General features: G+C 42.9%; 1 protein-coding gene across 2 annotated transcripts; it reads right to left on the minus strand.

Moving 5' to 3' along the window:
• Positions 1 to 10,246: 10,246 nt before the first annotated feature.
• Positions 10,247 to 16,017, minus strand: LOC542061 (barley mlo defense gene homolog 2). Of its 2 annotated transcripts, none has more exons than XM_008650194.4 (15): positions 15,673 to 16,017; positions 15,413 to 15,470; positions 15,102 to 15,298; positions 14,815 to 14,931; positions 14,658 to 14,718; positions 14,379 to 14,467; positions 13,699 to 13,773; positions 13,542 to 13,630; positions 13,150 to 13,199; positions 12,415 to 12,455; positions 12,152 to 12,325; positions 11,465 to 11,500; positions 11,360 to 11,376; positions 11,171 to 11,231; positions 10,247 to 10,981 (listed from the first exon to the last, which is right to left on the minus strand). In XM_008650194.4, exons 1-15 carry the CDS (start codon positions 15,790 to 15,792, stop codon positions 10,520 to 10,522), a joined length of 1,647 nt encoding a protein of 548 aa, XP_008648416.1. In that variant the 5' UTR covers positions 15,793 to 16,017; the 3' UTR covers positions 10,247 to 10,519. The 2 variants fall into 2 exon arrangements, with proteins under 2 accessions (XP_008648416.1, NP_001105168.1); NM_001111698.1 differs by having other exon boundaries at positions 10,341 to 10,981; positions 11,309 to 11,376; positions 15,673 to 15,920.
• Positions 16,018 to 17,270: the final 1,253 nt, after the last annotated feature.

Here is a 17,270-nt window from a genome sequence, read left to right on the forward strand (position 1 = left end):
TATATATATATACCCATGCTTTCCTAATCACATGATAATTTGTGATATTAAAAAAACAAATCTTTTGGTATTAAAACCAACTAGAAATTAAAGCATAGACTACAAACCAAACTTGTTGGATCCCCTTTCTTCCTAAATCTCGAGGACGAGATTATTTTTAAGGGGGGGTAGGATTTGTAATACCTAAATTTGTAACTCATATGAAGAGAGAATATTTCCTTTATCTATATGTGTGTACCATCTCTAGTTAATATCACATGTGAATAAACACCATCAAAAGGGGGATTGAATAATTAATAACACCTAAAATAAACCTTTGCATCATATTGGATCTTTGTTTGTGCATTTAAAACCATAATAATATGAACAAAAATAAAATAATAACGAGAAGAGGATTAGAGGAAAGAAGGAAGTAATATCCAATCCAATATAAAATAATATGATAATTAAATAAAACCTTCATAATTTGGTATGACCAATATGCTTAATTCAAAGGAGTTTAAATTTGCATTTGAGATTGCATTCAAAATTGGGATTCAAAAGAATTGTAAATAAAAGAAAACAGAAAAATAAAAACAAAAGAAAATGGGAAAAGAACCTAACTGGGCTGAAAACACCCAATTCGGTCCACTCTCAAAGCTGATCTGCGCGGCCCATTTTTACATCCCGCGCGCGCCGACATTAGGGCCCCACCGGGCAGACAAACGCGCTCGGACCCGGCACCTGGCTCACTGGGCCCACTGGCCGGTCACCACCCGCGCTCGCTCCGTCTCCCTCACGTGAAACGCGGACTCGCGCCTTCTGCCGCTGGCTGGTGGACCCCCCTGTGTCAGCTCCATCTCCGTCAACGTACGTCCGAGCATGGCGGGGGCGCGGATTTCGCGCGATCCGTTGTGGCATCCCGGCCACGTCCGCGCCCTTATAGGTAGCAGGACCGGGCTTACCTCTCCCTCTTGCCTTCCTACTCTTGCGACCGCCACCGTAGTGGAGATAGAGTCGGGAGCGAAACAGAGAGTGGGGGAGATTGCCCCTCGCGGCCGCCGGCGGTGGAACCCTTACCTCGCCCACGTCGCGTCCCTGGTTTGCTTCCTGAGTGCATCGCTGAGACATTGGGAAGACGCTCGTGCCCCCGGGAAAGAGAAGGTGGCCGTGGGGTGTGGGAAATTGCTCACCGGAGTCCGTGGGTTACCGCTGAGCCGCCTGAACGTGTGGGCAGGGCCGTCACCGCTTCATACCGAGGTAATGCGCCCACCAACTGATTCGCCTTGACCTCCTCTACGCGTAGCTCGATCCAATTTAGGTTTGGCGCTCGGGAACGGGCGATTGGCAGCTTCGCCGGCGTGCTCCGCCGAGCGAGCGGGGCGGCGCCGCCGTGCGTGCTCCGTTGGGGGAAAGACGAAATCGTCGCCGTCCGATCCTCTATGGACGGTACCGATTAGATCAAGCATACCCCTTCGCTCGATCGAACTGAGACCGTAGATGCGAGATCCAGTGGCGCGGAGTTGATTCGCGACTCATTAAATCCGAGTCGTTCACCGGTGATCCAACGACTTAGCGCGCGTTGGATTTCATAAAGACTTAGATTCAATCTGAGACATCCACGTCTGATCCAACGGCCCATCGTGGCCGGTACCGCTTCGCAGTGCTCTTTTGCATATGAACCCTTGGGGTTCTGAAGAATAGAACCCGCAATCCACCCTGTGCCGTGCATTGAGTCATAGGTACTCTTGCACGTTGGCCCCTGCGCTTACCAGAAATTGACGCCCACTTCAGGGAATTATAAAACCAGAGAAAATAAACCAGAAATGTATTTTTAGTATATAAATAATTGCAGAAACTTGTTTAAACCCTAGAAAATTCATATGAACTCCAAATTGATCCATTCCAATTCCTATAATTTTGTAATAATGTTGTTTATCACCCTGTGTCTCTGTTTTAACATGAAAATGGTATTAAAAATTTATCTCTTAATTAATCTCGTACCAAATACATAAACCCTAGGAAATTCGTATCTCCTCCGTTTTAACTCCGATTTGATCCGTTCAAGTTCCGTTAGTCTCGTAGCAACGCATAGATTATTTTTACGCAGTGTATTATTATGTTTGTTGTGATGTTAATTTATGCTATACTATGTATATATTGTGTTGATGCGAGTAGACGAGCAAGCCACTGTGGAATCTAAGGATCAGCAAGTAGAGATAGCTGAGCAGGAGCTCGTTGAAGGCAAGTTGTGCCCTTGATCACTTCTTTTACCCACTCATGTTCTAATTAATCATAATGATCTGCATAGGTTAATTTTGATGGGACCCAATAGGTCACCCTAGTTTGTTTATCCTGAATACCTTGTTTACCCCTGAATCACTTGGGTAGTTCTGCTACTGCTTTATATGGTTTTGGGTTAATATTTCATTATATCTATGTTCCAATTATGTTGTTATTTTATTTATGTTCATGACAAGATCATTAAATGTTAATTGGAACATAGAGCTTAACTTAAGAAACACGTGCCACCACAAGGGTTTATGGACGCCCTTGGCTGATTAATTAGGAAAGCTAGTGGAGGACTACCTTACCCGAAAGGGGCAAGGGCAGTAGGGGAGTGGTCAGTGTAGGGAGGCCCTCGGGAGGATTTTGCTGCGATGGCGGTCCTGCAAGGGATTCCTGCATTGGAGCTTCCTATAAACTGTAGCGGGTTTTCTGAAGCTAGTGGAACTTTGTAAAGGCCTCGTAGTGTTACCCTGCCTCGCCTCCTCGGTAGAGGTGTATGGGAAGTCGCGATCCCTTGGCAGATGGGTAACATGACTTGTGGGTAAAGGGTACCACCTCTGCAGAGTGTAAAACTGGTATACTAGCCGAGCTCACGGTCATGAGCAGCTCATGACTCTGTGATGATTAATTTATGGAACTAAATTCAATTTGTCATATGCATTGCATCGCAGGTGATGATGTTACTTTTGTTCTACTACTTAATTGGGTTGGTATTTACTTATACTTAGTAACTGCTAATAAAATTTTGACCAACTTTAAAAGCAATGCTCAGCTCTAACCATCCTCTTTGGTAAGCCTTACACTTCACGTGAGCTCCCACCTTTGGCGAGTTCATGCACATTATTCCCCACAACTTGTTGAGCGATGAACGCATGTGAGCTCACTCTTGCTGTCTCACACCCCCCCACACAGGTCAAGAACAGGTACCGCAAGATGAGGCGCATGGAGGATGCTGTGATGTGTTCGTGAGAGATCTAGGTCGTCATCTCCCAGTCAACTTTGGGTTGCTGGACCGTTGTCTCCTTATAATGTAATTATTTATTTTGTATAGAACTCCTGTTATATATAAAGATGTGACATTCGATCCTGTGCCACTATACATCATATGTGTGAGACTTGGTCCCAGCATATCTGGTGTTTATGTTCGCGCCCGGGTCTTGGTGCCCCTAAAACCCGGGTGTGACAATATAGGGAGGTTCTCGAGTCGATCATGCTGCAATGGCTTTTTGGACGAGGGATTCCTATATTGCCCTTCTCAGAAACCATAGCGGGTTTTCTGAAGCTAGTGGAACTTTGTAAAGGCCTCGTAGTGGATTCTTAGCCATTCACCTCGGAAGTGTCTAAGGGACTTGCAAACCCTGGCTAGACGGGATACATGACTTGTGGATAAAGATATGCAACCTCTACAGAGTGTAAAACTGGTATATCAGTCGTGCTCACAGTCATGAGCAGCTCGGATCCTCACATGAGTAATATATGGAATTAAACTTATATTGTCATATGCATTGCATTGTGGGTGTTATTATTAATCTTGATCTCTTATTTATTTGGGTTGGTATCTACTTATACTTAGTAACTGCTAATAAAATTTTGACCAACTCTAAAAGCAGTGCTTTTAACCATCTCCTTTGGTAAACCTTACACTTCACATGAGCTCACACCTTTGGTGAGTTCATGCACATTATTCCCCACAAACTTGTTGAGCGATGAACGTATGTGTCACACCCGGTTTTGAAGGTAAATTGAATGCGAACCATGTACGTGTCAGGATCAGAAATTCACGTACACAGTGATTACATAAATGACTCATCATAGCACAATGCTTCGAATTACAATAAAGAGTAAGTAATGATATTAAAGACTAGAGTCATTTACATAATATAAATCAAAGTACACAGAATCGAAATGTAGCTAACGTAAATAAACCCACCACGGGCAGCTGACTGGGGGAGGTCGCTAGCCTAATCCTTGAACTCGTCGACGTTCTGGAACTCTTGGAGATCTGCCTCGACACCTTCTTCTTTACTTGAGCATAGATTACACAAATGACAACCTGGTGTTTTGTGAAAGCAAGGGTGAGTACACATCAACGTACTCAGCAAATGTACCGTTTGGCTGTAGTGGACTAGCTTTATGTGGGGTTAAAGTCAAGCAGTTGCTTTTAGTTGGTCAGGTTATTATTACTAGTAGAGAGCCAGGTTTTAGCATCAACCCAAGTTGTTAACCCAAAAGTACCCTTTCCAAACGGAAAGAATACTAGAAACCATTACCATATCATAATCATAAAAACCATCATTATCCTCATCATCATCTGTAAACAAAGTAATCATGATTCAATGTGTCTCTAATCAATGGAGCTCCCTTGGCCGCTCATAACCGCGAGCACGGCTGATATATCAGTTTCATAACACTCTGCAGAGGTTGCGCACTTTACCCACAAGTCGTGATTCCCTCTCTAGCCCGGGCTTGCAAGACCCTTATTTACTCCCAAGATACATGGCCAGGGATTCACTACGAAGCTTTTACAAAGATTCCCTGAGGCTGTAGCCGCCCGTTAGGTTTCCTAAATGCACCGTACTCCTCCCCAAGGGGCGAACCAACCTTGGCAGAGCGAGCCGCATACACCAAGCCCCATTAACGGCACGACGGCGAAGCGAACTACACCCCAGTTCCTCTAATTATTCAGCTAAGGGCATCCCATTCCACCATCATGATTGCACTGTTTTCCCGGGCGGTCATCCAACGAACCAGTCCTTACGGAGAGGCACTCGAGAAACAGCTCGAGTCCCCTTAAATGTCATAAGTATATCATCATATCCAGAATAAAATCATAGTATTATCATTGTATCTCATCATGTTCATTGATTAAAGTAAAGCGCTAGCATGAAGCTAACCATAGTAACTCAAAAGGTAATCAAGGACAAGATAAATAGAAAGCTAGTCAATCCTTATGTTGTTCATAGTATGCGGGTTGATAAATTATAAAGTAAATGGGACATAATAGGTCAGAGGACACCTGCCTTCACCAAACAGATGCTTAGGGTCTTCAACTTTGTAGAACTCGAAGAGTTCGACCTCTTGGTCGCCGAAGCTTAACTGTCGATTCCTCGAAGCTCGGAAATGGATCACAGTCCATTCGCAACGCGCAAAGAATACAAACAGGCACAATCAAACATATACTTGCATAAGAACATTACACCATACAAGATAAAATATTATAAAAACGAGCAATATAAAATAGAGAGCGCTTCTACTGTCACGCGGGGATAAGGAGTGCGACGGTCGAAGCTACGGTCGAGAAATTATAACGTTTACGCTACGCAAGTAATAGTCGGGACATTTAATTCTACATTATAAAATATAAATTATAACTGATATGTAGTTTTGATTAAATATGCTACACTAACAGCTGTCAAATAAATAAGTAATTTAATTAACACGAGAGATTCTAAGCGGGCGAAATTAACGACACGCGACAAGATGCGCGACGTGTAAAAATAATGCGCGAATGATGCACAGCCACACGCGACTTAGCGCGCGGACGACGCGCGGCGATGCGCATCGCGTGCGAAACAACACGCACGACAGAACGACACCGCTGTGGAACAGACTGCGCGATAGGCGAGAAAAACTAAATAGGGGACGCGTTTATACTAAATAAATATTAAATAAATAAAAAGTAGTTAAGCTAATATTAGTCATGTTAAATACTAATTACAACTTTAAAAGTAATCATATTATATTTATAAACATTGTATAGGATTTGCTACATTTAAACAGTAAATCTTGAAAAGGCATGACACGCAAGGATCGCTAATGATATCGCATTTATGCTAAGTGGGTATTAACTATAATACTTATTTTCAGCATGATCATATTAGAAGACATTTATAAAATATGAATTAACGTAACTGCCTAGTTTCAATTATTTTGATATTCTAATAGTTAACAGCTACACAGGTGATTAATTAATATGAATGATCATAAACGAAAACAATTTAATAACACGCGCGACAACGCGTGAAATACGCGTGACGACACGCGACACTATGTGAAACAGCGTGCGGACGGCACGCGGAACAACGTACACGACAGCGCATGTCACACGCGAGTCAACGCGACTACGCGCGCGAACAACACGATGCCGCGCAAGACTCACGAGAGTCGCTACAGACGTCGTGTTTATACTAAACACTTATTAATTAAAACATTTGAATATGCACTAATCACATTAACTTGTATTTATAAAAGCGCAAATAAACTATAAATCAGTTTTATTTAAATTGTCATTCTAATAAATATCAGATGAACAAATAATTAACTAATTAATTAAAACTTGTGTCGTGATAAAATGATGTTACTAATATATTGACGACATTATTATTAAGCTAACGATATGAAATGAATCGAAACTGAATCGTAACACTGAATATATTGAATAATTAATAGCTCATAGATTATTTACGAAGTGGCGCACGTGATTGGTCGGAGCTAAATCACATGAAGGGCCACGGAGTTTGTAACCATAGAAGATCATCATGAGGGAGTTTTGTATTGGATGTCGACACATGCGGGGAATTGTGCGTGCACAAGGGGTGCATGCACATGCATGTGTAGGGCCCAAGTAGTTTTCCAATGAGGAAAAACCCCATGCATGTGGATACCACCGGTAGCATTTTCTCCCTCCTATCTCTGCACAACTCACGCACGAGTGGAGTAGTGGGCGAGTTGTTACCTTTCTTCCTCACGGCTCACGCACGCACATGCGGGCAGGAAGTCGACCATGGCGCTGAGTGCTCGCCGAGAAGATGCACAGGGGCTGATCGGGCAGGCTTGCCGGAACGCGGACCGAACGGCAAGGAAGCGCGTTAGGGAGCTCAGGGAGCCACAGCTACTCGGCCGGCGAGCAGCAGCGATCGCTAGGTGCGGGGTTAGGGACGACCGGACTGGGAGCGGCTGGGCGCAACGGGGACTCGGCCACGGCCTTGCTGGGCGCTCGCGGGAGGGGCTGGACGCAGCTCGCACCGGAGCTTGGCGCGGTGGCTCGTCTACGGTCGCGTAGCAGCGCGAGCGAGCTGGACGGCCCGCGAGCGCACGCCAGGAGCAGGCATGGCTAGCGCGCGGGCGTTGAGGAAAGCAGGGAGGACGGGATCAGATCGAAGAATTGTACGAGCACGGGCAACCAAGAGGAAAGGGATGCACCTGCTGATTCGACTCCCGTAGCGTTGTTTTGGTGTAGGAGATGACACCGCCTCAGGTGATGTCGTTGCCCTCGAGCCTCGGATGCTTGGATGGGCGCTCCTCCGGCGACGACGCAACACAGGGGCGCGAGGTGCTGTTGCGTGGGAAGGAGAGAGAGCGGGTCGCGGCGGTTTTGGCGATGGAAGAGGCGACGTGGGCGGTTTTTTTTGTCGTGGACGCGGGGTGCTCAGGCGACCGAAAGGCGTGCGGTGGCTGCGCTGGGGCGCGCCTGCACGCGAGTGGGTCACGATGCTGGGCCAGGACGTGCACGGAGGAGGAGATGGGCCACGGAGGAGAGCGGTTGGGCCGGCTGGGAACATTGGGTTTTATCTTCTCATTTTCTATTTCTTTCTCCTTCCTTTACTTGAAACCTGATTTTGTTTTTAAATTCAAATTTAACCACGCTCTGCGAGTTTAGACAGATGCACATCAAAGCAAAACATTATACAAAAATAAATGTATTCTGGCATGGTGCAACAATCATTATTCCTTTAGGGTTTCATTTTACTAGGCTGGCACATATATAAGGCAAAATAACTCTTCACCATTTCAAAAAAAGAGCAGAGAAGAAGGGAAGAAAGAGGGTAACACCTAAATTTGGTGGATATTAGAAAAGGAATTTGATACCCCCAAATTCAGGGTGTTACAGTATGTGAGCTCACCCTTGTTGTACTCACATCCCCCCTAGGTCAAGGACAGCGGGACAGGTACCAAAAGATGAGACGCATGAAGGATATTGTGATGAGTTCGTGAGTGGTCTAGGTCGTCGTCTCCCAGTAAACTTTGGTTGCTAGATCGTTGTCTTCATATGATGTAATTATTTATCTATTTTGTACAGAACTACGTTATATATTAAAGATGTGATATTCGTTTATGTACCATAAGTCATCATATGTGTGAGACTTGATCCTACCACACACATGGGTCGCGCCTGGGTTTGGCCCCTAAATCCGGGTGTGACAAGCACTTAGGTATTTTGAGCTAAAGGATTTGTTTCTCAACACTTGCACTATGTTTCTTGGCTCTCTACACTTGAGAATGGTTGGGTGGGCATATATAGAGTTTCAAGCCCAAAAGAGCCATTGGAAGGAAGTAGACTTTTCTGCGTCACACCGAACCGGTCTGACACACCATTTGTGTATGCTGGACCAGGTCCGATGCCTTCCACGTCAGCTAATCGTTGGATGTTGGCAGCTTTCTAACAACACACCAAACCCATCTGGTGAGTTAGCAGTGTACAACTGACCAATCCGGTGCATGCCACATCACTTGATCGTTGGAGCTAGTCGTTGCTGACCATTGAGCCTATGAGATCCAGTGTGCCTCGAGGCTCGGGTGCATTTGGCATTCTCTTTGAGTGTCGAGTCTGGTGCTAGGTCGGGTGCACCACAGGACTGGTCTGGTGCACCTAGCTTCAGCCTAATCTTCTTTTCTTTATATTTTTCTTGGGATTTTCTTGTCTTGTGCCTTGAACTTTTGCATAATGTTGGTAAGTCTTTAATGCGTCTTCTAATGTCTTCTTTGAGGTGTTGCTTTCCTCAATTGCCTCATTCCAAGTCCACTCTGCATCCTTTGAATTGTAAACATAAACACTAGCAAACTCATTAGTTCAAAAGGTTATGTTGATCATCAAACACCAAAATCACTAAATAAATGGTCAAGGTCCATTTTCCTTACATGTACTATGTCAATGACTGCATTATTTCTAACTCTACCCTAAACGCTCTCTTCCCCCTCACACTACTAATGGTTGTCAACACTTATGACCCTTAAGACTTTAGAAGCCATGTGAACCATATTCCATCCTAGTCTAATAATGGATCCAATCAGATTATCATATATCTAGGGGTGTTTGGCATGGCTCTAGAGCCAAACTTTAAGGGGAGCTGTCTAAAGCATACAAACAATTTAACTCTAGAGTTGCATATTTTATGTAGTTTTGAGAGCTATAGTATAAATTTTTAGAATACTTTTTGCTACTCTGAAATCCTTAAAAATACTTAGACATAGAGTTTGAAGGTATCTATCTGCCTCCGCCACTGGTTATGAGAAAACATTCTAGACTCTAGAAAAGAACTGTTCTATCCTAAAGTTTTAGTGTAGAGCTGCTCTAAGATGGAACAAAGCCACACCAAACACGCCCCTGGTACCCCAATCGTGGTCATCGTGGACCGCTGGTGCTAAGGCATACATCTGACGCCCCAATTAGTCAGTCATGGTCTGTTGGTCCCTCTGATAATGACGTGAGTCGACATGAGTCGTTTTAGCGCTGATGCCAAAGGCAGCCTCTGCTATGAAAAGGTCCCTCTGATGATGACGTGAGTCAAGATGAGTCGTTTTAGCGCTGATCCCAAAGGCAGCATCTACCGTGAAAAGGTAATGTCTCATTTGGAATGCAGGATAATTTTTTATTTCGTGTGTTTTTATTGCGAAAATGAATTGATTCCTGTGAAATTACTGTATGGTTCCTCTTAAATTACTGCATTCCAAAGAGGTCTAAGACCACAAATTTTATTGAAAATAGTTCTTGGCAGAACAAAACGACACATCCCCTCAGTTGTAAATTATAACTCGCTTTGATTATTTTTTTAAATTATAAATCGTTTTGATATTTTATTATACGTCGGTTTGATTTTTTTTAACTTTAACTCGTTTTGATATTTTATTATGCAGGCTTTGCTACGTACCAGGCTATAGGCTTTAAACCCTGAATTAGCCCCAGAAGACAGACATTCCAAGTCATCGACCCAGGCATCACTTACAGGCAGCTGTACTAAGAAAATGCTCTCATGCATGTTAGATTCGACTACTAATCTACTATACTACTACAATTCAAATTATAAATCATTTTGATTTTTCTAGTTTTACAACTTTTGCTATATAGACATAGCCTTTATCTAAATAAATAACAAAAGTTGTATAACTAGCCAAATCGACTTATAACTTGAAACTACTATTCTACTATCTCTATATAGGACAGTCTGTAGTACTAAGCAGACTGCTGGCCACTTTACTTGTCCGGCACATGGCGAGGAGGAAGCAGCCTTGGGAACGAGAAGCTGTCTTGGAGGACGTCGCTTGGCGCCGCCGCTGTCTCTACGACGTTCACGCGCACCTCCGCGCGCTCGGTGTCGAGGCTCCGCTGCTTCGCCGGCGGTATCAGGTGCCTAGTCTGCAACGACAGCGGCTCGGTGTCGTCCGTGTCGCTGTAGTCCGGGTCCGACAACGGGCTCCTCACGCCGCCGACGTGCGCGATGGTCTTGTACCGGTGGAGGTGCCGGACCGGCACCTCGTGCAGCCGCTGCCACTCACCCGCTTCCCCTGCAGGTCCTGTTGTGTCAGTGCTAGGAGTCTCGGAAGAATTGTGTGAGGAATCCTTGTGGTGTTTCTTCTTCACCACGGCCTTGTGCCATTTCTTCAGGGCCTTCGCTGTCTGCTCGTCGAAAATTGTTCGCTTCATTTCTGAACCCATCTGGAAAGCAAACCGATTCCAAGTTAGACAGTTATTAGTCTTCCGGAACACAATCGTATTTGACAACACCAGTACTAGCTCAGAGAGTTTGGCAGTTCATCTGAGTTCTGAATGCTACTATGGAGTGCAGTAATTCAGTTTTCTGCCTACTGACGAAAATATCTGTAAGAAATGTGAATGTGTGTTAACCTGAGAAACAAGGGCATAGAGTGGAAGGGTGATGTAGCTGCACATAAACTGGACGATAGCCCTGTAAAACAAAGAACGGAAATGGTTAATAAGAAGTAAAATTTCTGAACAATGACAGCAACAACAGCTGCAACTAACCCAAGGCAGACTCTTGCAATGATAAACTCAAAGTTGTCATGGAAGCAGGACCTCAGGCCAAATTCGTACTGCACAGATGTTTGTCGTCAGCAAAAACTTGACACAGACGACAACTGTGCCACAGAAAATGTTTCCAAATCTCGAAAGCCATCTTACCCAGATCCAAAAGAAATATGTAATTTCAAATGCGTTCTGCAAGAACAAATTAAAGAACAGATGTTATATAAAATCAACCATGTCGAAGTGCATCCAGAAGATGCAGGCAAAAAATCTTTATATGTGAAATGAAATACTCTCTGCTTCTCTTATTATGTTCTCTTGTTCTGCGATGCTTTATGTTCTTTCCTGGCAACTATTTGAGTTCAAGTTTAGTTGAATACTGCTGTCTAGATGTTAATTCTTTGTGATTAATCATCATCTGATAAACACACCCAACTCAACGTGTGAAGTTACGTGCATAAGTTTCTATAGATGTTTTACGTTCATGTTTGGTTTCTTTAGTCTAGGGACTAAAGTTTAGTCCCTAACATGTTTGGTTATAAGGACTAAAATTAGTAAGAATATACTAAATGACCCATAAGAAGACTAAAATGACCTTTAACATTCTCCTGCTATTAGTACAATTGAACTAAATGAGGGGCAAACGTGAAATTAATATGGTTTAGTCTCTTTTAGCCACATCTAGGACTAGGGACTAAAGCAGTTTAGTCCCTGTTTTAGTCCTACCGTTTGACAATTTAGTAACTAAATGGGACTAAAATGGAGGGACTAATCTTTAGTCCCTCAAACCAAACGGGACCTTAGCATGCTTCTTTCAAAGTACCTTTCTGGGCCTTTACTGACCTGAAATGATGCGAAATGAATGAGGTGGAGAACCAAACGAGGCTTCCCGAACCAGAAATGATCATCACTTAGTTTTACCACCGGCATGCCTTGGATAACTGTATGCCTCTCTGCAATTTCAATAGCCATCATAGCAATTATAGCCTGCAGCTTTGTTCCAACTGCTAGAATAACCTACACATAGGAAAGCACTGTTAGCCGTCCCCAACCAAACAAAACCTTTACCCAAAAAGGGATAAGAAACAAACACTGAAAGCACTTACTACAAGGGGAATTGCAGAGAACCAGAATAAGTTGTGCCATCCTGGACAACGCAAAATCCAAATCAAAAGAAATTAGTACCGTTTCTGCAAAGCACCCCTGTGCCCTAGAAGCTGTATCCTGTCAAATCACACATACTCGCATACTCCCTCCGTCCCAAAATAATTGATGTTTTAAGTTTGACACGATAATTTAGAAGTAAAAAAGGTGTGGTGCACAGAAAACAAGAGAGATCTAGAGAAATAGAGACAAATGTTGGAAAAAGGAAAAATGTGTATTGAAAGAAGAGAAAAAGTCTAATGGGAAGTGAAAATGAAAACTATTAAGTTGCATACACCAATTAATTCAACCTAAAAGTTTAAGTTGATTGAAAGAGATGGGTAATTCACTTATATTATTCCAAAAACTCTCCCTCACGTCGAGCATCTCTTGGGTCTCAGATGTGGAATATGAGCGAGCAACAATTATTTTATTTTAATTACGCTAACCAGGATTCAACCTCATGACCTCTAGCTTTGATACCCCATATTAAATTCCAACAATAACTATTCTAGGACAAAAATTGAATTGTATAACTACAACTATTTTGGGACGGAGGGAGCAAGTGATAACTAAATGCTAGACATTTGGAGTGTAAGCTCTAATTTCTGTGTGACCTGATAGTTCAGTTTGACATGAGAATGTTCATAGTAATTTTCTGGAAGATGGTGATCAGAAAATAAGATAAGATAACTCACCATGAACATTGAACAGCATGACAGCCAAAGCAGAAGCCCATAGTGGTGGACTGATAAATTAATTGATGACACAAATGAGTAACTGATTATTAGGAAGATGAAACAAGAAACAATAACGAAATAAGCATAACATTACTTGAGTAACGAAACTAACTGTTATAACCACATATTCATTTTCCAAAAAAAAGCTAGGTATTCAAATCAAAACTACATGAATTAAGAAACTATACCGATCAACTTCTTAGACAGAAGCATATTTGTGATTAGTATACTCATCTATCTAGCGAGTAAGACAATTAGAAACGACTGGGTTTTCTAATTTTGATGGACTACATTTTAAAAGTATATAACATGCATATATAACTACAAAGTAAATTATCAACATTTCTTACCTAATGCCAACAACTGTCTTGAAATCATCCTCCAAGGACCTTTTAATGTACTTTCGAAAATTGAACCTAGTCCCCGGAGATAAATGAGCCTGTAAAATGATTTTTCAGCAACCTAAACTGATAGCAGGAGCTTACTCGTGAATCTCAAATTACTTACTGAAATGAATCCATGTCGCAAAGTAAAGTAGTCTGTCTTACGGACGGATCTGAAGAACTGCCTAAAGAAGCTCACCTACAGTTTTATATCAAGTGTAACCATACAACAATGGGCCCCGAAGTCAGTAGCTTCATTTATAGATTCCATGTGACAGAAGATCATTCGAAAAAGCATTAAAGTTTAGTTCAGTCACTATATCACTGGTTGATAATCATTTTATTACTCATTTTTTGCTGTGAAATTCTGGAGACCTTTTGGGTCCCTTACTCCCTTGTTCACTAATTTATAGATGAAATAAACAATATATCCTCTGTCCCATAATAAGTGCACTTCTATAATTCAAATTTTGTACCAAAACAAGTGTACATCTAGGAATTGGACCACCTAACTCTTTTTTTTACTTTCTCTCATCCTAAAATGCAACGGTTACATTTTTATAGAGGTACATATGTAATTTCTCACTAACATTGATCTCTTCACCTAAACTCTAGAAGTACACTTATTTTGGGACAGATAAAGTATGTTCAAGACACCAAGTGTAGACTACAAACTCTTCATATTCAATATTTAGTACATTTATACAAAGTATTTTGTGGATGTTAAGTGTTAACTGAGAAGAAAGTATTACATAGTCTATGAAACTTATTGTAGCCACAGAAAGGAGCCATGAAATGACTCACAAAATAGAGCGTGATTGTGCTTTTGCTCCAACAACTTGCATGTTGCCTCACAAAAGATGTTTGGTGCGTAAGCCTGAACTTTGAGGGGTCTGCATAAGTTAAATATATGACATAAATTTGCAAATTAGTGGAGAAACCAAAGCAGCTTGATAGTAAACAAATAAATATCAAACTAACTATGCATAAACTTAATGGTTTTAACAATTGTATGTTATACTTCTTTTTTTTTTGCATAAAAGCGTACTAAGAAAAGTAGCCAATCATCAAAATATAAAGTACCATTTAAATAATTATACTGAGGGGAGCAAGTTTCCTTTTCCCACACCTTCCATATACGAGTCTGCAAAGAATTATTCGGAATTAATGCAAGCTTGCAGCCTTTGTCCATGAGTGCTTTGAGATAAGAAAACCAGCACAAAGCGAGGAGCAACCATACCTTTGCTCTACCCAAGGACATTGTGAAGAAACTGAAGGTAACATGGAAGACGGCCAAGAAGAACACGAAAATGTGCAGCTGATGCATGCCGTCGGCTGAAACAAGCGACACCATGCCCTGCCACCGTCACTTGGATTAGCACAGATGAACAGCACAATCTAGACTTGCCTGGCGTCTCCCCTCACATGAAGTCAAATCCGGACAACAAGACACTGGACTATCTGTTTATCCTTACAATACATACAGGTGGAACGGCGCTAAACTACAAGTGCACCTTAGTCACTCACTTTGCGGCAGGAAAAAAGGTTGGTTGGATCTTCAGATAGGTGCCGTCGGCCATGGCCCTTGGGCTCTTCCGCCACCGAGTGACCGGACAGGCGGCAGGGCAGCATGGTGTTTGCGGCTCCCTCCGGGATGCAGATGCGCGCGATGTACCTTCCCGTCACGGTCAGCAGCAGCGATATGAACCCCAGAGTCATCAGCTCTGTGAACACGGAACTCGAAAAAAAAACGCGTCAAATTCGACTTCGCCTGCGAACGACAGCAGTGACTGAACTGAAGTTCCGCAGTAGAAAAGAAATGCAGCTCAATCTTTTACCCGATTTAACCTTCTCCAGAGCGTCAAACAGCGCCTTCTTCCGCTTCTTGTTGAGCAACTGGGGCAGACGCGCAGAGCAGCAGCACCCAGGAAAACAAGTCAGAAAACGCACATCAGTTGAGTATTTCAAAGGCTCAAGGCAGAGTCGGGCCAGACGATTCAAGAACGGAAAACAAACCAAGCTGAAAGATCGAAAAATGTCATTGGAGTACTTGGAGAGAAGGATTGGTGGTGGAAGGGGACGATTCGAGCCGGCGAACCTGACCGAGGTGGTGGAGGAAGCCCTCGAGGAGTATGGACGCCGCGACGATGACAGCGCAGACGGCGGCCACGGCCCACGTCGGCGTCTGGTCCAGCGCCCTCGTGCCGTCGCCGCCCATTTCCCCCCCGGTGCTCGCCGCAGCGGCGTTAATTGGCCTGCCGCCGTGCGCCTAAACCCCCGCCGCGAAGGAGTGGAGAGTGCGTTAAATGGAGATGGAGTGGAGCAGATGAGACAATTGCTTGCCGCTTGCCGGTGCCGCCGCGTCCGCGTCCCTGGCTCCCTGCGCAGACAGACCCAGGTGGAGGTGCGCGTCCATTTTAAAGTAGAGCAGCTGTCCCAGCTGGGTTCAAATGGCAAGGAGCTCCGACAGAAAAAGAACCGTGTTCTGCGGCGGGTGATTTTCCTCGCCATTTTCATATTGCTTCAAACTGGGCCCTGAATTGTTTTTCAAATACTGTATTAATCAGGACCCTCACCGATAGACAAACATTTTAACAAGAGAATAAGCCGAACGAAGTTATCATTTACACCTGCACTTTTATTTATCACTAAAAAATAACTAATCAAAAACCAGGCGTACGTATGGCTTTCATTTAGGTGGACACGTTGCAATAAGAAAATTTTTAGTTTGGTGCTAGATAAAAAAGTCATAGTTAGGAAGTACCTTAAACGAAAACTGATTTTTTAGTGTAAGATATTATTTTCATTAGATTCCTTCGAATACTTAATCGAGTTCCAAATACCATGATATTTCTTTTCCAAAAAGAAGTCTTATTTTGGCTCTAAATGTGTAAGAATTATAAAGGCAACATGTTTATTAGGTCATATTATTTTAAACCTCTAGAACTAATTGTTAGTTAACTAATAAGTTATTAGCTGGTTTTATTTAGGTTAGAGCAGCTAACAATTAATATCTATTTGAGAGGTATAGTAAATAATTAGATGGTGTGTTAGTTAATCTATTTGAGAGGTATAGTAAATAATTATGTAGAGCCACAGGCCCACGGGTCGATCTGTTTGGTGATGTAGATTTTTTTCAGTCGGCATCCGCGAGACAGCCGCGGATACAGATGTCCATGTTTATTTCAACATACGTCGATGCTCCATTATAGTACATATACGGTAATATATATATCTACTAGATGTTAATATATATATCTACTAGATGTTGTACATTCCTACAATGAACTGGATCACTTGGAGGAGGATGAATATAAACAGAAGTATGCAGTACTTTTGCGATATGACGACACCACAACCACTAGAACATGAATTCCTTGGACACTATTCAGGTGAGTGTGTTGGTGAATATACTGTTTTGCCATTCGAGTTGGTGCCACAATCATTTGTAGACCCATTTAATGGGATCATATTGGGGGCAGATTGAGCATCATGCACGGTTAGCACAACCTCGACACCACGATCATAGTTTTCATTTTCAGGGCGAGAGGCAACTAACAAACGTCGCACCACCACCTCCATGACTTGTTTTTTGGTCTTCATAGCTGATTTAACATAATTATCCCACCCTCGCTGACACTCAATTGGGACGATAAGTCTTTGCACATTTGTTGGAGGACCTACGTTTAGCACCCT

Source organism: Zea mays, chromosome 1 (assembly GCF_902167145.1).
Source record: "Zea mays cultivar B73 chromosome 1, Zm-B73-REFERENCE-NAM-5.0, whole genome shotgun sequence".
In the NCBI taxonomy this organism is placed as follows: Eukaryota; Viridiplantae; Streptophyta; class Magnoliopsida; order Poales; family Poaceae; genus Zea; species Zea mays.

Excerpts from the sequence above, each read along its gene's own strand:
- LOC542061 (NM_001111698.1), bottom strand. The coding sequence starts at position 15,792 with ATGGGCGGCGACGGCACGAGGGCGCTGGACCAGACGCCGACGTGGGCC. Across the intron at positions 15,299-15,412 it reads TCTGGAGAAGGTTAAATCGG|AGCTGATGACTCTGGGGTTC; the intron begins GTAAAAGATTGA and ends CCGTGTTCACAG. Across the intron at positions 12,456-13,149 it reads CATGCTGTTCAATGTTCATG|GATGGCACAACTTATTCTGG; the intron begins GTGAGTTATCTT and ends TGCGTTGTCCAG.